Here is a 23,346-nt window from a genome sequence, read left to right as displayed (position 1 = left end):
GGACCTGCTTCATGAGTTTTGCTTTAGGCCATATTTAGATAGGCACCAAAACCAGGTCCAGGAACAGAGACCAGAACTACAGTCCTAACCTTTCCTGACTCACACCTCTTGGCTTAGGGCCACAATGGCCCTTTATGCAGCAGTGTGGCAGTGACCTAAAGTCTTGGAGTGTTTATGGTGTGCTTCTTGAGATCAGTGACTGGTGTTCAGCTCAGACCATCCCCTCCCACAGAATTATCTTTGCTGATGGCCACAGCTTGTCTGGTCCAAACTGTGTGCAGAAATCTGGGAAAGTCTGAGGTGTCAGTGAAGGGTTATCTCACTCCATCTGCTATTACTTTTTATGCTATTCTTCTCACAAACCCAGGCAAGAGGCATGGGTGGATGTGACTGCACCCACAACAGCAAGGAAGTGAATCCTCACTGCCCCTGTTTCTAGGAAAGACACTTCCTGTAAAAAGAACCACACATAGCTTGAGGTGCACATTTGTGCCTACAGCAAGTTTTGTCTTGCCCCAGACCTTGTTCTGTTTACTCTGAACACTGATGGACTACCCAAGCCCCTTCACAAGAGGCCCAGCTCCACACCCTGGTGCCTTGGCTGGCCACCAAAGAGCAGCATGGGCTACCAGTCCCAGCAAATCAGAGGAGAAAGTGAAAGCCTAGGAATGGTAGCCCGTTAGTGCTTGTGAGCAGCTCTAGGTTATAATCCCTTGGGGACAACCTTGCCCCATTAAAAGGTGATCAATATTACAGAGCACTTTGTGCCAGCTGTCATATTTTAAAAGGCAGCTGTGCAAGGCTTCACATTAAGAGGCCGAAACAGGTGTTTGAGGAGGCAGCAGTTGTGTTTAGGTGTTTCCAGAGGTTTGGTTCAGTTAGCGTGAGCTCACAGGAGGAATACTCCTTTAGCACTGTCTAACCTGTGGTCCCAAAGTCCTAAGTAAAATCTACGGACCTGCTACTAGCATTGTGTCTCTCCTTAATTCTCCTTGGTCCTAACTCAAGCCCTGTGCTTGCCTGGGCTTCCTGCCCTGTGTCCTTCCTCATGCTCAGCTCCTCTGAGACAGGTCAGCCCCTCTTGCCTTGGCTTGCAAGTTTTCTAGTCCTCAGGCTCCTGATTCCTAGGGCGGTGAGCACAGTGAGCCCCTTCCATACAGCACAAGTGCTGCCAGGGTGTGTTTTGCCCTGGGATGCTGAACAGCTGCCACCAAGTCAGCTCACTGCTTGGCTCCTTAATGGGGAGACGTGCCTTCAGCCTCCACTCTGCTTGTACAGGTTGCTTGCTCTTTACATCCTTCCTCATCAGCTTAGATAACCAAGCAAACAAGCTCTCTGAACCTCCCTGGCCTTAGAGCATACAAGGCTGAAAATGGCAAATGATAAATCTTTCTGCAGCTGTCCCTTTCTGGCTTGGTACAAATTCCCCGTCTCCCAGGCCTCAGTGGGTGCTACTCCATTTGCTTTACTTGGTGGACTATCACATAGCTGGAAGCAAGCATTCCTGGGGCTGGTCTGGATCCCTTGGACATTAATAACCAACAGTCAGCTCAGAGAACAGCTCTATGGTTGAAGTTATGGATGTTGCTGGGAAAAGTCTAAGAAGTTAAACCTTCTCAACCAGTTATTGTGGGAGATAGATTGCTGGATTTTGTGTCATACTTTTCCATTTTAGTACTTGAATATGAAAACTAAATTCCTGTTCTTTCTGCTAGCCCTGTGGTAGTGGGAGTGATTGCACATCACTAAGCATACTCCAGCTCTCTTGTTCTCTGTCACTAACGGAGTGAACACGCAATTGCTGTGACTCAAGCTGGCTGATGAAATATAAGTGGTATCTAAAAGCCACAGACTCATTATCTACTATTACTGGTAACCATTTGTGGTAGAAAAGGAGATGACTTTTGAAGGTACATGAATGTATTTTAAATTAAATGCTTCCCATCATTTGTTTTTATATGCTTGTAACAAGAAGCAACTCCCATCTCTGCACTGCCTTCAGTAGTTTCTTGTAGGCTGGAGAGCAAGAGCCTCACATCTCTGATGGGTGCAGTGAAGACAGCTCCTTCCCCAGAGTGACTGTGGCACTAACATCAACTTTGTCACCCTGTCCCTTGTTTACATAAGTGGGCAGTTAGGAAAGAGGAGAGAGAAGGGAAGAAATACATAGTAGCCACCTCTGTAGTTTAGGCAGTAGTGTGTGTTAAACACAAGACAGCAGTGGCAAAGATTGCTTTAAAATCCTGGAGGAGTCAGTAATCCCCAGCTGATCACTGTATTCTGTAAAATGGTCTAATTAAAAGCCCTGTAAGGGACAGACCATGAGGCCCCATTTCAGTAGTGGTAAGCACAGGAAGGGGAACATGCTGTCCCTGCAGAGTTAGGGATTGTCTCCAGAAACTGCCTAGTCCAGCCCCCACTTCAACACACTGCAATTAGCATCAGGGGGTAACCTAAAACCTCAAGGCCCTGACCTGGTTGAACAGAGCTGTAAGATGTGACTTTAGCACCATCTATGAGCTTCTACAAGGCCTTAATCCCATTAACAAAAATTCATGTTTCTTATATCAAAGAGACTTTTAACCTTGTTAAAAGGAGGAAAGAGTCATCAGATATAAAGAGAAGTTGATGGTATGGAAACTTATTGGTGAGGGTCCCTCAAGTAACTAATCTCAGGAATTTAATTGTTTCAACCTTTATTTCAAGACATGTGCATATACATGTATATATGTAGGTCAGTCTAGTTCAGCCTGAAAGAACAGAGGAATCTGTGTGAAATGCCCTCTCCTGCTCTAAACAAGAAGAAAACATGCACCCTTCTGAGGTACAAATCCATTCGTGCTGTTTAGGCTTAACCTTTCTTTTCATGCAACCCTGTCCACACTACTGACAGCCTGCTCTGCTAGTTCACATTGAGAAGCACAAACACCCCATACCCCTGGGGAGACCTGAAACTGTAGCTGAACTGTAAAAAAAGAAAATATGGGAAAATTTCATATAGTTTTCATATGAGTGAAAATGTTTACTCAAACCCAGTGAATGTATAGTTCACCAGTCCCTGCAAGCCCAGACATTACAAAGAAGTTTTATCAGATTTTAGGAGGGGAAACACATTCTTACTTCAGCTGGGGAGTGTGACAATCCCCAGCTTGGCAGCAGGCTGCAACTGCCTTTGCTGCCAGTGGTGGGCAGAATGGCCAGAAGTAAAAGCCCAGAATGCCCCTTGTAGCTGGGAAGAAGCATCCTGCAGGTGAAAGTCAGCCCACAGCTTCTCAGTCCTGAGAAAAAGCTGTTGCCCTGGAACAGCATGAACACTGACTCTGTCAGTCAGTGGAGGTTTCCCCTGGGGCTGCTGCCTAGCCCCAGGAAGGGGTGTTCATAAAACCTGCCAACAATAGCATAAAGCATGCAGAAAAGCTCGCCAAGGCTTGGAAGATTGCCTTAGCTGCCTTTGGCACCTTATCCTGCAGGAGTGCTTGGCTGGGAGGTGAGGAGGGCAGCAGCAGGGTGACTGCGCAGCAGGATCACTCCGCTCCAGGGCATCAGGAGTGTCTGCAAAGGGGAGCTTAGCGCTGACAACCCGATGTCTGAACCCTTCCCAGTGTTTCTAAGAAATCTGAAGTAATGTCCTTATGCCTATAGTATAAATACATTTTTTACATTATAAATACTTTTTTACAAAATACTTTGCATTGTCCAGCCAGCAGCAAGATGCTGATATGTTGCTGGCATTCACTGGGAGCCAGGCAGTCAACTTGAAATCTGCCCCACTTCAACCAAAAATAGAAGTCACTGGCAGTGCTCAGCTCATGTGCTGGCTGCAGCAGAGGGCAGAGCAGGATTTGCCCTCAGCAGCTACAAGCACTAACAAGAGCTGTTCAGTGCAGGATCAGTGACAGCAGTCTGACTTCAGCAGAAGTGAAGGCAGGGTGCACGTGGGTGCACAGGCACATCATGGAGGTTGTGCCTGTGAATCTTTCTGTGGTGCAGACCTATGTGACAAGGCCTACTGTGAAGCTCCCAGGAGCCATCTGAGCCCTCCCAAAGGAAAGGGTGCAGATCTCACTTGGCTCATTAGAGAGAACCCATCAAACCTGGTGTTGTCATATTTTTCCAAGTTTTTATGTGCCTGGATCACTTTTGGGTCAAGCCAGTCTGTTTGTGTGCTCAAAGGAGATTCTTCTTCAACTTAACAGCTCTGAGAGCTGGTTTCAAGATGTAAATGTCCCACCAGAATTCCCTTGTCTCAGTTTTCAGTAGTCTGCATAGCTGGAACAGCCAGTGGGCCTCCACTCTTAAAAGCTGCTCCTAAAAGCCTCATAGTCACTTCAGGAACTGCATTTCTGCTGTCCAGTGCAGTCCTGTCAGCTCATTTCAAAATAACACCTTCCATTCATGGCCTTTACCTGTCAGAGAGGATTTACCTGGATGACTGCAAAGGAAGTCCCTTTCTGCCTCTTGCCTGTCTCCTGCCTTGCCAGGCAAAAAGCTGTTGAGCAGATCTGTTCTCTTCCTTCTCCAAATGGCTTCAAGACACTTGAGGTATCCTCCTGATTTACCAGCCTTTTATTTTAGCAAATGTACAGTGCTTTTGTACTATATACAGATACTGTCAGGTAAACAGAAACACAGGGTTTCTCTGAATATGAGCTAAGCTTAGGTGACTTTCTTCAGCTTTCATTTTTGTTCTTCTCAAGGGCTCTGCATAGTCTTTTCTCCAGAGCTAGAAAGATCCACCCTGGGTAGCAAAACAGCTGCACGTTGCTCCAAAGAGATGAACACTGCATGCATTATATAAACCCCGTTTGCACTGTGATTTACCTGCACTCCAGCTGAGGCTTTCTGCAGCCCTAAGGAGGGAGACTAGAGCTGTCTGCCTGTACAAGTACGGCCAGTGAGACTAAACCTCCCACAGGCAAACAGATTGGTAGGAAATGCTGTACTTTATATGTTACATTTCATATCTTCTCATCTTCTATGACTGAAGATGAGAGCAATTGAAGGGACTTTGTAGCACAAGGCTAAATGACAAATTGCTGATGGTGGCACTGGAGCTGCTCCACAGGGTGATGTAATCTTTCTCAAACAAGAAGAGCACCGTGGTGAGATTTACTGCATTGACCTTTTCCTGTACCATTTGCTCCCAGAGGGGCTCGCTGGTTCTCTTGCCTGTCTTCTGCAGTGTCAGCTTCCGCAAGTCCCCCTTTTCCAAGTCGGCAAAAAAGATAAAGCCCTTCAAGGACACTAAGTAGAGGCCATCACAGCTGATCACGATGGAACCATTTTTGATCTGAATAGTGCCTACATGAGCACTAAAATTCATGGCTACTCCTTTGATGCTTTCTCCTGGAACATAAGAAAGTAAAGATGGTACCATGATGACAAATGCCTTCTTGGAAACAAGTTGTTTTATACAGACTGACTGCAGGAAGGGTGGAAAAATATAGGAAAGGAAGAGAATGAACTAGAGAATAGGGCAGACCAAAGCTGAAGTATCATCTGCTCTAGACAGGCATCATCTACAGTGGAAATTTCCAGATTCCCACTCCTGCGCAAGCTGGGCTCTTCAGACTACAACTCCAGTCTATATGAATTATTCCTCCAAGTTTACATTAATGTATGTTTATTTACTACATGTCTTAATTAAAATGTAAGTAAAGCATCTCTGTGAGTTTAGGAAGCACAGACTCTTAAAAAGAACTGAAAATAAAGAAAGTAAATAAGTAAATAAACAGTAAATAAGAAGAGTGGCAAGTACTCAGAACTGGAAGGATGAGAAAAAGTGCTTTCTGTGGAGATGCTGGTAACATGACACAATGAACATTTCTCTGGGTTTGGTTGCTTTGTTTTTTTTTTTAATGGAAGACATGGTAAAAGAGAAGTGTAGAGACAGAAATGGAAGGAACAAATTGATACAGAGCAGAGTCAGGAGAAATTAAACCAAACTTAGCATGAAAGGTTTTCTCTTGGAATGATCAGTAACAGTTCCCAGGGCTATGCTAGAAGTGTTTCCCTGCTGCGCTCCTGGGCTTTCAGCTGAAACCCCAGGGGCCAGGGGACCCGGAAGGTCTCCTGATGGGCAGCACAGCCCCTCTGCGCTGAGAGCAAATTTCTCTAAGAACCTGGGTTTCTATTAGGTTAGACTCACTGGTACCTTCCAATATTAACAATATCAACAATTTTTTAGTGCAATTTAAAAACTGTAGTATCTGCTTCTATCGTAGAGGTTTGTCATCAAACAGAGCATCCCATGCAGTTGCACACAGGGCATTGCTCTTTCTGCTACCATGTATATGTTTGCTCACTCTTCCTAGGAAATCATTTACAACTTTCATAAACCAGAAAGTCATTGATTTGTGTCAGAAATACCCCCAAAGCACCTGTGTGTGCTCAGAAAATTCTCAAAACTACTGTTGTCATTCTTTCACAGAGTAAAGCATGTTTCAGTAGGTAGGTAAGGACTGCAGAAATCCACACTGATTTTCAGTCTTTTCTTCTACTCTGGGAAAACCTTTTTGTTTGGTTTTGGCACCTTGCAGCACCAGGTCATATTTAGCCCCTCTCCCCTGAGACATCTCTCCTGACACCTTCCTCCATCAGAAGAAACAGCCTCTGCTGTGACAAAAAGCACTTAACAGCCTCCAGCATTTGAGGGGCCACCACTGGTGCCTGGGGACAGCAGGTCAGTGTAGGGCAGAGCAGGAAGCCAGGAGCCGCCCCAGGTACTGGGGAGCCTTCACAGGAAGCGTCCTGGGAGCCCTCGCGGGTGACCCTGCCATGACAGCCACCCACCTGTGTACCGGATGTGGGTCCATGGCAGTTTGTCCAAGTGAAGGTGATGCCAGGGCTGAAAAGAAAGAAGAGGAATCCCTGTTAGCGCACCATGCAAACAGCCCCTTGCCACTGCCACTTTCATTCCTGACCAGAGCCTGAATGACCCCCTTGAGTCTGACATACAGCCAGGGATGCCTGTTTACAGAGCTGGGACCTAAATATGCCCCTGTTGCCACATCCTTCTCCAGCAGGGCACCAAGAGGTGGGTCTGCCTTCGTGGTTCCTACACTTTGGATCAAGCTGTTACTGCATGTGTGTCTCTTAGTGGATCCCTTAGAAGTGCACTAAGGCATTGAAAATTGATTTACATTTTATGACTATAACAGAAAATGTGAATGCAAATACAGAAGTGCATATCTTCCTGATCTGATACTCAAAACACCAAGCTTCTGAATTAGATTTCTTAAATCTGAACTTGCATCTCAAACCCATCTCTCATCTTAACCACAGGAGACCAAGTCTGCAGTCTCTTCACAACCACAAGCCTTCAGCATTTTGCCTGATTAAAAAGTGAAAGATTTAGGCTTTGCTGCTCTGTGTTCTTCTCTTTACCTATGTCATATGTTTCCTAAGTGAGAATGTGAGCTTGTAAGATGCGTGTTGGGCTGACTTTCATGTATTTGGCCTCGTGTGTTACAGGAGCAGAGCAGTCCTTTCACTCTGAGTACTGTAAAAGTGTTGGAATAGATAGAGAGTGAGCACTGTCATGTAGCCCTGAAGGTTCAGTGCTGTGCCCCTGTAAAGGCAAGCAGCAGGAGATGAATTTGGAATCGGGTTGCCTTGTGTCGGAGGGTGAAGTGGATGCTGGGCGCTGGTGGTGGAAAAGATCTGCTCTGGCACCCTCTAGTGTTACCACAACTGATGCTCTGCGGCTTGCTCCACTAGCAAGGCTGGATTCAGCTATCAAATACAAGTTTTTACTGTATGCTGGCTTTGGTGGAACTATCTCCTCAGCATTACTGGTCATATTCATTGCCTCAGCAGCTTGAGTCTTACACTTACTTTTTTTCCTAGTCACCTAAGTGCATGAGCATTTCACTCTGGCTCAGGCAGCTGGGATTTCCAGGTAGTTTCCCAGGAAGACAATAGCTAAGCACAGGACTGCTGAGCTTCTGAGGTCAAACAACATCCACCACAACCTGTCCTATCTGGCCACTAAGCACCGGCAGGCTGGGTGACCAACCTGTAGTAGTTTTAAGAATATCAACCCCATTGTCAATAATGCACATAACTGGTTTACACATCTCTGCCAGTTACTGTGAGAGCTCAAAGCACTTCGCGATTGTCTACTGGTAAATTCTGCTAAGGAGAGAACATATCTGTAGGACTGGAAGGACATCCGTGAACTAGTAATAAGGTTAGTTGCCCCTTTTTCCCTGTTCTGTCTTCTTATGGTATGAAGGAAAAGATGCCACAAGGTGTGCCTTGCTGACTGCTTCAGATTTCCCCGTATCATTTACACACAGTTTCCACATCATTTTTGCCTGTTCTGGATACGCAAACATGAGACTTTCTCCTATCTTGGACACTGTATTTAGAGCTTTGCCACATGGCAGAAGTTTCAGGAATACATTTGTACTGCACAAAGCACAGCTCTTGGGGGACTGTAGCAATATGTGCTGACTGAAAGGTCCATTGAGATGGTGCATGATCCCCTGTCAGCCACACAGATTGCAGATGACTGCGCACTACAAGTGGGTTGTACCTTTTTCACACCATGAGATATTAGGATTATGGCTATATCTTTCTTATCTACACCAAACCTCTACATGGTTACTCCTCCTGCACCTTTTCCTGTCCTGTTCAGGCAAAACCACCCTGCAACAGATCATTAGAAGTTTTTGAATTCCCAACAGCCGCTCAAGGCTTTTACCTCCCATGCATTTGTCACTGGGGGAGATTTCACACCCCTGATTGCACCTGTGAGTGGCTTGCCATGCCTAATCTCTGCTGGTGTGGCAAGAAGAGATAACTCCAGCACAGATGAGAACTCACAAAGCCTTGCAGATGCAAGAGCAGACTATCACCACCTCTTTTTTTAACTTGCTTATTTGGAAATCACAGCTGAGGCTTGCTCAGCAGGCAGCATCATGACACAATCCAAATTACTGTCCCTTTTTGCTAAGCATGGCTCCCAACCTGCCGCTCTGATGCTGCTGTGCCCCTACTTCCATAAAGTCTATCACACTAAATTGCCATGAAAGTAAAGTCAGACTAGTACTGCTGCCTGTTCTACAGACATGCATATGGTTGGTTCACAGTTGTCCTACTGAGCCCAGTAATTGCAGTGCAATGAAATCCCCCTGTGTACAGCCTGCGAGATCGCTCCTGCACAGCACAGTGTAGTCAAAACAGGACACCATGGTCATCTGCTTAAAATAATAGAAACTAGTCCTGAGCCTGCAGCTAGCAAGTGTTTACAATTACAGAGTCCAGGAACTGTAAACAGTCCCAGGGCTGGACTTTTCATGTGCTGCAGTCAGTGCTCCTCAAGCACCCTCTTTTGGTTGTTTGTGTTGAGGAAGGGAAACTTCAGGCATGTCCCCTCCTCAGCCGCCGCTCTCTTGGATTTGTAATGCTTGCAGGCAGCAGTGCCAGCCCCTGACATCTTCCTCTCAAAGAAAGATTTGAATTAACATTTTTACAGAAAAGAGAGGTAAAGCAGGATGAGAATTGACACTCCAGGAGAGGTTTCTGCATCTCGAGCAGTCTCATAGCTTGTCCTTCTCCATTGGCTTCCAGTGCAACTTCTGTCTTCCAAAGTAGTAGAAGGAGGACTAAGCTGAAAGAAAAGTGCTATCTTTCAGGTTTACCAGGGTCATCATTCTGTAGATTAATAACCACTGTGAGTTTCAGGTCAGTGAAACTTGTACAGAACACAAGGGTTTTCATTAAACAGCAGAGGACCCAGAGCATGAGGCCATCCCTCCCTTGCACAGTTACATGTTTGGCTTGCTTCTCTGCCAACTCTAGGTGGGAGGAAAGAACAAACTCTGGTAAGACAAAGGACAAGCTTTAAAGTGGTATATAGCTCCTGGAGAAAATGTAGGAGAAGTAGCTAGTGCATAAGTGGCACTGAAATAGGAGTGAATGGTTGTTGTCAATCCAGCAGCCTGCAAACACATGAAAAAAGCAAATGTATTTGCTGCGGTTTTTGCTAAAGCATTCTGAGTTTCAAGTATCCTGCCTGTACATATAGTATATTTAAAAAATTCAGGGTATGTTTATGAGCAACCAGGTCAAAAAGTCCTGATTCTTCCATATGCACTTGTTGAAAGTGAACCATCCACCCAGATTTCCAAAATTAAATGGAAATACACAATAGTCCCTACAAGCAGTGGAGGGAGCAAGAGGGAGGCAGGCTTTCTTCCTCCAGGGGTCAGAGCAGAGCATTCCTGGAACAATCCCCCTTCCAGACACCTGCATTAAGCCCTGCACTGGGCAATACTGGATGTTCTGAGGACAGGAAATGTAAAAGTAAGGGCTGAAATCAGTAAGGAAAGGGTTAAAAACTTGTGGGTTAAATAGGGACAAACCTAAATAGTTTGGAATTCTTGTTTTCTTAAAAAAAAAAGAAAAAAAAAAGACAACATTAAATGAAGTCCATACAAAGCTTTACAGGCCAGCAGACAATGGGTTGAACATGAGCTCTTACCGTTGAGGGCTGCAGAGAACCTATAGCAAGGTAAATCAAGCAGGCAAGAAGTAAAATCCACTGAGCAGTCGCAGACACAAGGTGAAGCGTGTTCCTAACCTGCCCTCTTTGCCAGCTCTTCCCCTCATTCTCTGCAGGCTTCCTTTCATGATCCATCTGGTTTTTGTTTCTCGGCTCTACATTTGTCTGTCCTTCCATCTCAGCTGCAGTGCCAGCAACTGCTGAGGAAGGAGCCAGGAGCACAGCAGGAGTCTGGAAGAGTAGGGGGCAAATGAGCTATGTGCTCCTGTCCCAGGGACAGAGATGAAGTGAAGACAGTGCCTTCAGGAGGCTGCTTTAAGTGCACAGAGAAACAGGCGGGGAAACTTCTTTGTGACTAATGTGACTTTCCCCTTCCTTCCTTCCTTCCTTTCTTTCTTTCTTTCTTCTTTTTTTTTTTTTTTGTGTGTGTGTGTGAATGTGGGGGCTGATCTATTGCATCCCAGTTCAGTTTTGAGTAAGGACCTTTGAAGTAGATGTGTTTATGTCTTTCATAGCTTCAGCTGTGGATGTCCTGATATGTGATGCTTCCAACAATAGCAATGAGTTGGGTAAACGGTGCTTGTCTTTACTCAGTCTTTTGTCAGTAAAAGCTCTCACCTCTGTGTTCAGCCTTGAGTGGAAGGTTTAAAGATCTGGCTCCCTCCCTTGTTAGCAGTATATGATGTGGCTGAAATCCCTTCTTTCTAAAGAAGCAATGGGAAGGGATGTGGGACAGGTGGCCAGCACAAAGAATTGGAGAGAAAATATGTCCTTTCCATTTCTCCATTTCTCTTCATTTTCATCTTCTGGCTTTAAAGCCAAGGGATGCTGCATGAAGCCTAAGAGGGAAAAATGGAGAACTACTCAGGGAACATCACTTTCTGCACACACTGAAACCTATAGCCCAAAGAAGGCACTTGGAGAGGACCCCCTCAGCCATCCGGGCTTCCCCCTGAAAGAGGATTGCCTGTCTCTTGCCACACCAGCACCTCCCCCTTCACTTGATCTCCTTGTGGCATTTGCTTGTGACACACAGAGCTGCTAAGTATCAGTTACCTGCAGCTGGGACCATCTCCTGGCTTATTTTGGGTGATAGGCTTTGCATCCTTTTGAGGAGCAGTCCAGCACTGCTCTTTCCATTGCTCTTTTAGCCAGATTTTTTTCTGTTGTAAATCAGCACATCATAACTGAAGTCAGGCACTGCCTCCTCCTGGTGAGGGTTGAGTCCATTGGGAGTGTCATTGTCTGTCTGTCTTTGAGGGATGAGTTGTCAGAATGTTTCCCTTCCCCAAAATGTGCTCTCTCAACCTGTCACAAGGCACATGTCCTGACAAGAATGTACTCCGCAAGCAGAGGAGGCAAGAGTGAAGTTCTTTCACGTGTTTTTCCATCTAGGCAGGGATATTTCCTATAAACATAAACCAGATTAAAGGGGGAGTACAGCAGCTGGGCAAGCAACCTGATCTGAGGATGTCCCATGCTGGCCACACTCGTTCTTAAAACAGAACCTTGAGTTGCTGGTAGCTGGTGAATTGAGTCAGGAACACACTTTGGTGTCTCGAGAGCAAACCAGAAGTCACAGAACCTTACTGAGGAAGGTTCAGTTTTCACATTTTCCACTGGCTCTTAAGTGTGTGGAAACTCTCACCCCAGTTTCAGCAGCAGTCACTCACCAGAGCATGCTGGCCCAATAAGAGGCCCAGGGAATAAGCCTAACCCTTCTTAGTTGTCCAGAAACATGACTGGAGCTGCAACAAAGAAAGTTTGTGCTGCCTCTGAGCAGTACCCTCTGATTTAGAGTGTGAGTTTGGAGGCAGGAAGGACCTGAGACCCCAAGTGTCCCTGCACCAAGTTCAGCATCAGCCATGCCTAAGCCCTGCAGGAGAGTGAAGCAATACCTTGGGATGCTCCAGAGTCCTGCTAAGGCTGGGGGAAAGTGGAGAAGGAGATTGTTTGCTCCAGTGGATCTGCAGTGTCCTGCTATGTCTAGGTGCTTGCTTTAAAAGATCCCCAGTAAAACAATCACCCTACTCTCAGCTCTGATGTCCAACCATAAAGGGGTTGGTGGTGTGGGGGGAGCCCACAGTGACTCTGGAGTTTAGGAAATCTCAGATTTGGCTTCAGAGCAGCTTCCCTGTGGGCAACAGATCCAGCACTGGATCCTTCCCCCATGAGTGGGGGGTCTTGGCTTCCTGCAGTGCAGATGGAAGGCAGTGGTGGCTGGGAAGGTGGGATCCAGCTCTCCCAGTACCACAGGAAAGGTGAAATAGGTTCAGGGGGGCTGTCTGAGGTGCACAACACCTGAGCAAGTGCCTCCTCAAGTCCAGAAGTCCATGCTGCTGCGGAGATGTGTCAGGGGCAGTGTCCCCAGACCTCCATCACTTTGCGGTCCCACAGCTAAAGCTGCAGCTGAAGCAGACAAGCAAGGAGGACGGCTCTGCAGCCAGGGCTGCCCCATCCCTGCAATCCTACCTGTAGCAAAAGCTGCCAGCCAGTGACTGCAGAGGCTGCAGGTCTGGGACAGCCCACCAACGAACTCACCCGTGTTTCAGTGGGGGGCCGCAGAACAAGAGCACATGGTCATCACACCACAGCTGCCTTCCTGGAAGAGCAGGCATTGCTGTGTATCAGAGCAGCTCTGTTGAGCGCAGACAGCCTGGGTTATTCTGCCCTGTGGGCTCCCTCTCTGCTCCCTCCGGAAAATGTTTTGCCATTTGCAGCTTTGTTTCTGCAGAAATGCCAGAATGCTGAGCTAAAATGTGCTCCCATAATTCTCACATTTTGGGTACATGCGTTTGAACCAGAAGCAAGCTCTCACCCATCTCCATCTCTTTCCTCCCTGACTCTGGATGTTGTACTGGTTTTGTTTCTAAAACCCTAAAAAAAATGTGGGTGGAGGTTGTGCATATGTATTTCTGAAATTGCCTCGTCATGTCTGTACTCCTCAGTGCAAGTGTCGCTCAGCCTGTGTTAACAACCCTGGTAGCACTGAGGATTGAAAGCTACATTTCAAGTAATCTATCTAGCACTGTGTCTGAAACAGGAAAGATGACAGCTCATTCAGAGGCATCATAAACACTTATGCACAGGCTGTCTTTCATGGTTTTAATTGTCTTCAACTTGTCCTCCTGCCTTGCATATGAATACCCAAGTGCATACAAATTCAGTGGCTTTATACATGTGCTGTCAGAGCATAGAGGAAACCTTCCTGGCCTTTGGAACTGCACATACCCAGCAGCTGCCAAAATTTGCTGCATTGATCAAAATTATTTTGGTCCCTCTTTCACAGGCACTCTAAAGCTGGTGTCCCTGGGGCTTTCTTAGCCCTTTCCAGCCATCATGACATTCTAATGGTGGGACAAGGAGGCAGACTGAGGTGGCTTTGGGGCTCCATGAGCCTGTTGGCACCCTGCAGCAAATGCTTGGTCATCTCAGTAGTTTTCTAAGGAAATGACTCTCGGTGGCACATTCAGCAATTATATTCCAGCAAGGACTGAAGGAACCAGAGGTAGTTGTCAGTATGGCTTGCTGGGTTGTTTTTTTTTACAGTGTCTCTCGCACTTTTCTGGGCTTTCACAGGCTGCATACCAGATTGTTTAAAACCTTAGCTGAAGTGTTGGTCACAGTCAAGGCTAAATCCTGCATCTCAGATGCAGCTCAGTGCCCCAGCCTGACAGTGCTCTCATGTCCCAAAGCTGCTGTGCTCCAACCAACGGAACAAGGCAGTGACCATCCTCACTGCAGACCACAGCCCCTGGCCTGTGGGGAGTGCCCCATATGTGGAAGTCACAGGGCGGGAGCCCTTGCTGGCAACCTCCTTGATTTAGCTCCCATTTCCCAGGAAAGTACTCTCACTACCCCAAGAGAAATTGGGGAATTAGAGAGTTTAACATTACTTCTCCGAAAAACAGTAGAACAACCTATCGAATTGTTTGTAAACATCTAGAAGGAAAAAGGAAATGAGTACTAACCAGCATGGGTTTCCAAGAACAAAAGCTGATGTTCTATTGTGGGGCAAGAAAGCCTCTTGGGCAGAGGAGTAGCTGTGGGTACTCATTATGCCTTCAATAATAGTTCTAACTTGCAGTTATATAGGAAGGGGAAAGAAGCTTACAAAGGCAAGATTTTTATCCAGGTCCTGCTTCTCAGCATGTGCCCCAGCTATTGCCATTTAATGTTTCAGTCCACTCCAGAAATAAATTATTCTCTAACTATGTCAGATTTATTTATCAAAGTCAGAGGTTTTTCCTAAAATGTCTATGGGCTCTGCTCCAATGTCTCTGAACCACGTGAAGAGGCTCTCCTTGATTTTACCTCCGTGTGGCTTTTTCTTGTTCCTTGCTTATAGCTGCTCTTTGGCTGACTTATGTATTCGAGGATTTCTGGTAGCAGAGGCACTGAGCCAGTAGAAAGAAGTTTATGTTAGTAAAGCTACTTTTGGGAGTGTAAAATAGAGATGGAAATTGTGAAAATGCTGTGAAATCACAAATAAAAATACTGAAAATCATGCGGAGCCAGGATTTGATGGGGAGATTCCAAAGGAGAAGCACTGGCACTGAGATAAATTCCTCCGTGCCTCATCCCAGAGTGCTGCACTGGGATTTTAACAAGCGAGGTGTCTCATGGGAGCAGTGGGGGAAGCCGTAGATGGGGTCCCCAGGGCATACCTACAGCAGCTGCTGGTTTCTCACTGGCGTGCTGAGTCATTTTCCCTGGCTGTCACAGATCTTGGGCCAACGGGCAGCCTTTTTCCAAGAGGACCTGATGCTGAGCTCCAGCTGAACTGGGCAAGCAAAGCCAGGCACGATTTAGGACCTATGTGTCCAACAGGGCTGGCAGCTTCTCTTGGTGCTTAGGGACTGTGGTGTGCCTAGCACCCTGGGACAGGCTAGTGGCATCTGTGAGCAGGTACAGTAACTGCGGAAGAGCCGTGTGCTTGTTTCATGGCAGTTTTTAGCAGCAGGGTCATGGTGTTCAGCATAGCTACCAATGTGCAGCAGTGCAGACCTCCAAGCAAACTCAAGCTGGTGTTCCCTCAGCCAGCAGCAACCTCATTTCACTCTTGTGTTGTTAGGTTTCCAAAGGTCAGCTGCTGCCCCATTTTGACATGACATGAGATTTTCCATTGCTGGCAGTGATCTTTGCCCAGAGCATTATCTCTTTGCAGTGAACCCCTTGAGGACTGTACTCTTCCATTCCTCAGAGTGAACTTCATTTACCACAGTATCAGCTGAGTGGGTAGGAACTAAGCGTCCACTGTGGCACCTTTAAAAGGTCAAAGTGAACTTCACACCAATTTCCCTTCCTTTTGATCAGTAACTGCTTCAGTCAGAAATCCCACCATACCATCACAAAAAAAGATATCAGGTGAGAAAATAAAACACTTTTTTTTTGGTGGTAAAGAGAAAAACCAATCTATGAAAAAAAATAAAATAATTCTGTAACTGACATTCAGAAATGCACAGCTCCCTGACTCAGCCAGCTCAGTCATTCCTGTGGTGCTAGAAAACCCCAGGAAGGATATGAAGCCAGTGGTGCTCCAGACACAGCTTGGCTCTGGGTGAAGGAAGTGGTTTCTCTTGGCCTACCTGGAACTGTCATCACTGATCTGTCTGCTTTCTCTCATTACCTCCATGGGAGTTTTTTGACTAACAAAGATACTAGCAAAGATGTTACTCCTGAAAATGAGGTTTTATTCCAGCTCTTGATTTTCCCTGTGGGTCTCTAACCTATTCACTTCTTTCAAACATGCTAGGAATTGCAAGCAGGATTTTGAGGAAGATATGCAAGCACAGATACTACCTCTTACTAGCCTTATTAGCTCCCTGAAATAGCTGGAATGATGCATAAGGTATCACAGAAACATGGTGGGATGGCTTCTATGACTGGAGTGCTGGAATGGAAGGTTACAGGGTCTCTTCTAAGAAAAGACAGGCCCAGCAGACGGGGAGGGGGAGTTGCTATTTGTGTTAGGGATAGGCTGGAGAGTATGGAACTCTGTCTGGGGGTGGGTGAGCAGTCAACAGAGAGTTTGTGAGTCAGGGTTAAAGGGAGAACAGCAATGGGGCACATTACTGTGGGGATCTGTTACAGACCTCCTGATCAAGAGGACTCTGTGGATGAAGCGCTCTATAGACAGAGAGGAACAGTCTCACGCTCACAGGCCCTTGTCCTCATGGGGGACTTCAACCACCCTGACATCTGTTGGAGGGACGGTACTTTCCGGCACAAGCAATTCAGGAGGTTCCTTGATTGTGTGGAAGACAACTTCCTTTTGCAAGTGATAGAGGAGCCAACAAGGAGAGGTGCTGTGCTTGAGCTCGTGCTCACCAACAGGGAAGGGCTCATTGGAAATGTGACTCTCTAGGGAAGTCTTGGATGCAGTGATCATGCGATGGTCGAATTCGAGGTCCTCAGGACAGTGAGAAGAGCGTGCAGCAAGCTCACTGCCCTGGACTTCAAGAGAGCAGACTTTGGCCTCTTCAGGAACCTGCTTAGCAAGGTTCCATGGGAAACAGCCCTAGATGGCAGGGGGGCTCAAGACTCTTGGTTAATATTCAAGCATCACCTGCTACAAGCTCAGGAGTGTTGCATCCCAACTAGAAGGAAGTGCAGCAGGAGGGCCAGGAGACCTCCTTGGATGGATAAGGAGCTGCTGAGAAAAATTCACAGGAAAAAAGAGGCTTATAAAAGGTGGAAGAAAGGACAGGCAGCTTGGGAAGAATACAGGGATGTTGTCTGGGAAGTTAGGGACCAGATTAGGAAAGCTAAGGCCCAGTTAGAATTAAACTTGGCAAGGGATGTTAAGGGTAACAGGAAGGGATTCTATAGGTATATTGCAAATAAAAGACAGACTAAGGACAATGTAGGCCCCCTCCGAAAGCTATCCGGAGAACTGGCTAGCGTGGATTTGGAGAAGGCTGAGGTTCTGAATGGCTTCTTTGCCTCGGTCTTCACTGGCAAAGGCTCTGACCGCAGCACCTGAGTCTTGGAAGGCGGACGCAGGGACTGTGAAAACCTAGACCTTGGGCCCACTGTAGGAGAGGATCTGGTTTGAGACCATCTTAAGAACCTGAATGTACACAAGTCCATGGAACCTCATGAAATTCATCCATGGGTCCTGAAGGAACTGGCGAATGAAGTACTAAGCCACTGGCCATCATATTTGAAAAATCATGGCAGACAGGTGAAGTTCCTGATGACTGGAAAAGGGAAATATATCCCTCATTTTCAAGAAGGGGAAAATGGATGACCCGTGGAATTACAGACCAGTCAGTCTCACCTCTGTGCCTGGAAAAATCTGGGAGCAGATTCTCCTGGAAGGCATGCTAGGGCACATGAAAAACAACAAGGTGCTTGGTGACAGCAGCATGGCTTTACTAGGGGGAAATCCTGCCTGACCAATTTGGTGGCCTTCTATGGTGGGGCTACAAAGGTGATGGACAGGGGTAGAGCAGTTGATGTCATCTACCTGGACTTGTGCAAAGCGTTCGACACTGTCCCACATGACATCCTTGTCTCTAAATTGGAGAGACATCAATCTGATAGGTGGACCACTCGGTGGATAAAGAACTGGCTGGATGGTTGCACTCAAAGAGTTGTGGTCAACGGTTCAATGTCCAGCTGGAGATCAGTAACGAGTGGTGTCCCTCAGGGATCGGTGTTGGGACCGGTCTTGTTCAACATCATTGTTGGTGACATGGACAGTGGGATTGAGTGTGCCCTCAGCAAGTTTGCTCATGACACCAAGCTGTGTGGTTCAGTTGATACGCAGGAGAGAAGGAATGCCATCCAGAGGGACCTTGACACACTTGTGAGGTGGGCTGATGCCAACCTTATGAAGTTTAACGATGCCCAGTGCAAGGTCCTACACCTGGGTGGGAGCAATCCCAGGCACAGTTACAGGTTGGGCAGAGAAGGGATTCAGAGCAACCCTGAGGAGAAGGACTTGGGGGTGTTGGTCAATGAGAAAATGAACATGAGCCGGCTGCAGTGTGCGCTTGCAGCCCAGAAAGCCAACCGTATCCTGGGCTGCATCAAAAGGAGCGTGACCAGCAGGTCGAAGGAGGTGATCCTGCCCCTCTACTCTGCTCTTGTGAGACCTCACTTGGAGTATTGTGTGCAGTTCTGGTGTCCTCAACATGAAATGGACATGGAACTGTTGGAACAAGTCCAGAGGAGGGCCACGAGGATGATCAGGGGACTGGAGCACCTCCCATATGAAGACAGGCTGAGAAAGTTGGAGCTGTTCAGCCTGGAGAAGAGAAGGCTGCGTGGGGGCTACAGGGATGCTGGGGAGGGACTATTCATTAGGGACTGTAGTGACAGGACAAGGGGTAACAGGTTGAAACTTAAACAGCAGAGGTTTAGACTGGATCTAAGGAAGAAATTCTTTACTGTTAGGGTGGTGAGGTACTGGAATGGGTTGCCTAGGGAGGTAGTGAATGCTCCATCCCTGGCAGTGTTCAAGGCCAGGCTGGATGAAGCCTTGGGTGACATGGTTTAGTGTGAGGTGTCCCTGCCCATGGCAGGGGGGTTGGAACTAGACGACCTTAATGTTCTTTCCAACCCTAACTATTCTATGATTCTATGAACAGGTGGATGCTGGGCAAGCAGAGACTGCAGTAAGGAGATGGGGGCTTAAGACCTGGTGATCTTTCTAGTACAGAGGCTGGTATTTACGCCAGCTTTTTTTGCAAACCGCAGCCTTTACCATGTGTCACTTGTACTTTTTATCAGCGGTGATGGCCTTACATTTACTTCAAACTGTTGCAACGAAGAGGTTGAGAAGGATTAGACAACAGTCCTGCCCCAGTCAAGCGCAGTGAGAAAGATCCATGTGAGGTGCCATTTCCTACTTGATGACATGAATCAATTTATCCCTCTGCAGATGTTTCACTGGGATGAAATGCTCACCTTTGCCTAATCAGGATACATGCAATACTGCCTCTCACCATCAGTTTCATCAGCAAAAATTTATTATTTATGGAACTCCAGAAACTGAATCAATATCTGGTGTCAACCAAAGCATGTTGACCAGCATGATGCTTCCTATCAGCTCCCTCACGGACAATATGAACTCTCCTTTTCCTGTTTCCTGAGTATTTTTTTCTGATTTTTAACAGCTGTCAGGCTAAACTTCTGGCTAAATTGTTTCCTTTGCTGGTTCTTAAACACTTCTTAAAGAGCTCTTTAACTTTCTATTCACTGTCATTTAATTATTGTTTTCTCCACCTGATCAGTTTTGCTCACAATTACCCCCAATTTACGTTAGCCCTTTTAAAACGTCTGGTAGCTGTGTTACTGGCTGGGGCTGCCCTCTGTTTGCTCATAGTAACTGTAGTGAGATCGTGGTCACTACTCCTTAAGCCCTGACCACTTTTTCAGCAATTAATTGGTCTTTACACACTGTAAACCCCACCAACTATAGCATCTGTGCCCAGCTTAATCATTTCTAGACTAGAAAATGTCTATCTGAAACCTTCGGAAACTCACTTTGATCATGACAAGTCCTGACAGATCTTCCCCACAGCTTCACTGTTTCCTTCTCTGGACCCTGTAAGAGGGAGGTTGCTGGGACCTGATGCCAATCTCTGCTTTGACATGGCAGACAGAAACAACCTGCTCTCAGTTTTCTCTTTTTATTCTTTATTTGTTTTATTTGCAATAGACTAAATTGTCTTGATGTAGTTTAAATGACTGATCAAAAAGTCCCTATTACAACAGGTTTCTATAGGTTTAAACTTCTACTTTGGGTTGAGAAAAGGCCCATATCTCCAAAAAGCAAGTGGTCTTTGGCCCCTTCTTCCCTAGGTGCCCCAAGCAAACAGCCCTTGAGGCTTTCAGGCTCATCTAATGCAAAGTTTATCATCTTTGTGACATAAGCCAGTAACACAGCATGGGCAGGAAGTATTTTTCAGCTGCTCTATAATTCCCCTACAACAATGAAACAAGCAGCTAGGGCCCATGTGGGGTAGCAGGCAGGAGGCCATGTGAACTGGCAGGAACAGCCTGTGGATGCTGTGGACAGGGGTACCCACAACCATCATATGTATTTTGGAATGTACTGGAGCTCTACAGAGGAGTGCACGCAGCACCTTCGCAATGCCAGTTCAGAGGGCTGCAAGGCAGTTTCGAGAGCCAAAAATGACTAACCCCAGCCAGAGGTTTTCTCTATATTACACAAAGCAGCATTCATGCTCCAGTGGGCTTTGAAGTATGGGACAGCACAAAGGCTGGGGTCGCAGCCAGAGTCCCCAGATACTCTGTCTCCCTGCCCCTTCCATGCAGCTACCACACTGCTGGCCCCGAGGGACACACACAAGTAGTACAAGGGGCGCAGCAGTATGAAACAAGGGTTGGCCAAGCAGTCAGCCCCTCACCACCAGTGTCTGAAGCTGACCTGTGTTTGTTTTCTTCACATGCCACTTTCACTAGTCCTTAGGTGAAATATAAGTAGCCCTGCCTAGTTTCTTCCCTAGAGACATGAACACAACTGGACTTGAGGGGCACATTTTGGCCTCCCTTGCCTGCTCTAGCATACCCCACACCCAGCCACTCTGGACAGGCTTGAAAGGGAACAGTTTCCTGCAGGCAGGCAAGCAGGTATGGGTTCCTATCAGAATGTTGCTGGGGAAGCCTGTGATGAGGTTGGTTTGTGTTGGATTTGCCATATCTGGCAGCAAATAGAGGTAAGTCTGCTGCAATTCTGTCTCCCTGGGTCCAGACAGCAGCAAGGCTGAGTCTGCATGCACACAGCACATCCATCCATACACCCACAGGATATACGTATATACACATAGCCACGCAGATCAGTGCAGGCAGAAAATGCAGTCCTCATACAAACAGAAGCAGTGTCCTCATCCTGTTACTCTCTCTGGCTCATCAGGACTAAAGTCCATTAGCAGAAAATATCATAGAATCATAGAATGTCTTGGGTTGGAAGGAACCTGAAAGATCACCCAATTCTAACTCCCTGCCACAGCCAGGGACAGCTTTCACTAGACCAGTTTGCTCAAAGCCCTGTCCAACCTGGTCTTGAACACTGCCAAGGATGGACCATCCACAGCTTCTCTGGGCAAACTGTGCCAGGACCTCACCACCCTCACAGTAAAGACTTTTTTTCCTAATATCTAATCCAAATATACCTTCTTTGAGCTTAAATCCATTCCCTTTGTCCTATCACTACATGCCCTTATTAAATAGTCCCTCTTCACCTTTCTTTTGCCCCCCTTTGGGTATTGGAAGGCTGTGTGTATACATATACATATGTATATACACATACACACACACATACATTCACACAACCTAGATTCCTTCAGCTGCTGGTCTTAGACATATATTCTCTCCTGAACCTTTTATCCTAGTTTTCAGCTGGCCTGGCTTGCTATTTGCTAGCAGTTGTACTCACCAACATCCTCACCTGTACCCCAGTCTCACAGGTTGCACCACAGTGACCAGGCACAGGGCATATAAGCATCTGAGCAGCCTCTTTTTCCCCCTTTTTCCCCCCCACTGGTTCCTCCCCAAACCATCTTGGTTCTTCCCTGTTTCCCATTTGCTCCTTCCCCTAGTCAGCCCTCAGTAAGCCCTGTACAGCCTCAGAAGACTCTTCCCAGTATCCCATATGCCTTTGGGCAATTGCCCTCTTTGCTGAGAAGAGTTTCCCAGTTCCTTACCAAGGCAGATGCAGGAACCCAGGGGGTGTGTGACCACCTGCTCCCCTCCCCCAATGCCACCAGAACTCACATATTAGGCAAATACTTGGAGTATTTATTGCACTACATTTTCTTTTAGATAGATAGGTACAACTCTTCAGACAGGCTCCACGCTGACATTAGCAACTGTGAAACACTTTCACAGCAAGACTGCAAAAGTAGTAAGTTACAGTTCAGGAATTTGGTGACATCTTTTTCTTGTTAAACCATCTCTTTCTCATCCAGTGTTTTAGGGATCCTTTACTTTTTTTGGTGTATACAGTGTTTTTAGAACCTTAAAACACTTTTCTTCAGATGCATCTGCAGTACTCGTACAACAGATAACAGACCTGAGCAAGGAAGAAAGTTTATTCCACTGAGACTGCTGTGTTCCCCTAACTGCAGCACAGGGACAACGGTCAGGCTGGCATGACATGGATGTAAGCAAGAGCCAGTCTTTTCCACAGCTCTTTTTAAGGCTGGGGAAAAGAGCCCAAATTACCTTGTTTTTTGCAGCATTTCTTCTCCTTTCATGGTATCTGCCCTGGGCAGGGAGGGAGCTGCAGCAGCTGAATCCACCAGCTCACACACAAATCCACATCAGTGTTGGGGCACAGCTGCTGGGGTTCCCCTGCAGCCCATCCATAGCACTCCAACAGGTGAAGCAAAGCCTCGCTATCCCAGCTCTGCTCTGAGCAAACCCCTAGTCACAGAGAGCCGAGCTCCAGCCCTGCTCCCTTTATAGCTGGAGACAGCCTCAGCTGGCCCCAGGAATGCTCCCCTGATCTGTAACGAGCTCAGCCTGTCTCTGCAGCTATTCCCTGCAGGTCCAGTTCCTAATGCTCTTTCTCAGCCCAAGACACACTAAACACAAATCCAGCTCTCCTGTGTGTGGAGGTTTTTGGTTTTGATCCCCTTACCTGTAAAAAAAACAAAAAAAAAATATTTGCGTAACCAAGGGAAAGATTCTTCAGTACAAACCAAACCAACAAGAAAAGCCTGCCTCTCCTTTCTGTCCCAGTTCTGAGCAACCTTTAGTGCTCATGCCTGCCTGGGGATGCAGAGGGCCACAGCCAGTGGCAGCACTGCCTGCCTTCCACTGCCCCAGGTTCAGCAGGAGGCAGTGGGGAGGAGGGTCAG

General features: G+C 46.9%; 2 protein-coding genes across 2 annotated transcripts in view; both read right to left on the bottom strand.

Annotated features, from left to right (window-relative positions):
* Window positions 1-4,569: 4,569 nt before the first annotated feature.
* Window positions 4,570-10,777, bottom strand: TNFSF4 (TNF superfamily member 4). Its single transcript, XM_013128521.3, has 3 exons — window positions 10,490-10,777; window positions 6,793-6,847; window positions 4,570-5,346 (listed from the first exon to the last, which is right to left on the bottom strand). Exons 1-3 carry the CDS (start codon window positions 10,685-10,687, stop codon window positions 4,976-4,978), a joined length of 624 nt encoding a protein of 207 aa, XP_012983975.1. The 5' UTR covers window positions 10,688-10,777; the 3' UTR covers window positions 4,570-4,975.
* Window positions 10,778-22,301: 11,524 nt separating this feature from the next.
* The window catches only part of TADA1 (transcriptional adaptor 1), a 32,402-nt gene continuing 31,357 nt past the window's right edge, over window positions 22,302-23,346 (bottom strand). Inside the window, exon 8 of the mRNA XM_031047277.2 lies at window positions 22,302-23,126. Within this exon, the coding sequence (XP_030903137.1) occupies window positions 23,043-23,126 (84 nt within the window). The 3' untranslated portion in view covers window positions 22,302-23,042. The remainder of the gene's footprint in view (window positions 23,127-23,346) is intronic.

The sequence above is a fragment of the Melopsittacus undulatus genome, chromosome 6, assembly GCF_012275295.1.
Source record: "Melopsittacus undulatus isolate bMelUnd1 chromosome 6, bMelUnd1.mat.Z, whole genome shotgun sequence".
NCBI lineage: Eukaryota > Metazoa > Chordata > Aves > Psittaciformes > Psittaculidae > Melopsittacus > Melopsittacus undulatus.
The sequence above is the reverse complement of the archived record's forward strand: the minus strand, read 5'-3'. Positions and strand labels throughout refer to the sequence as shown.

Excerpts from the sequence above, each read along its gene's own strand:
- TNFSF4 (XM_013128521.3), bottom strand. The coding sequence starts at position 10,687 with ATGGAAGGACAGACAAATGTAGAGCCGAGAAACAAAAACCAGATGGAT. Across the intron at positions 6,848-10,489 it reads GTTCTCTGCAGCCCTCAACG|CCCTGGCATCACCTTCACTT; the intron begins GTAAGAGCTCAT and ends CTTTCTTTTCAG. Across the intron at positions 5,347-6,792 it reads GACCCACATCCGGTACACAG|GAGAAAGCATCAAAGGAGTA; the intron begins GTGGGTGGCTGT and ends CTTATGTTCCAG.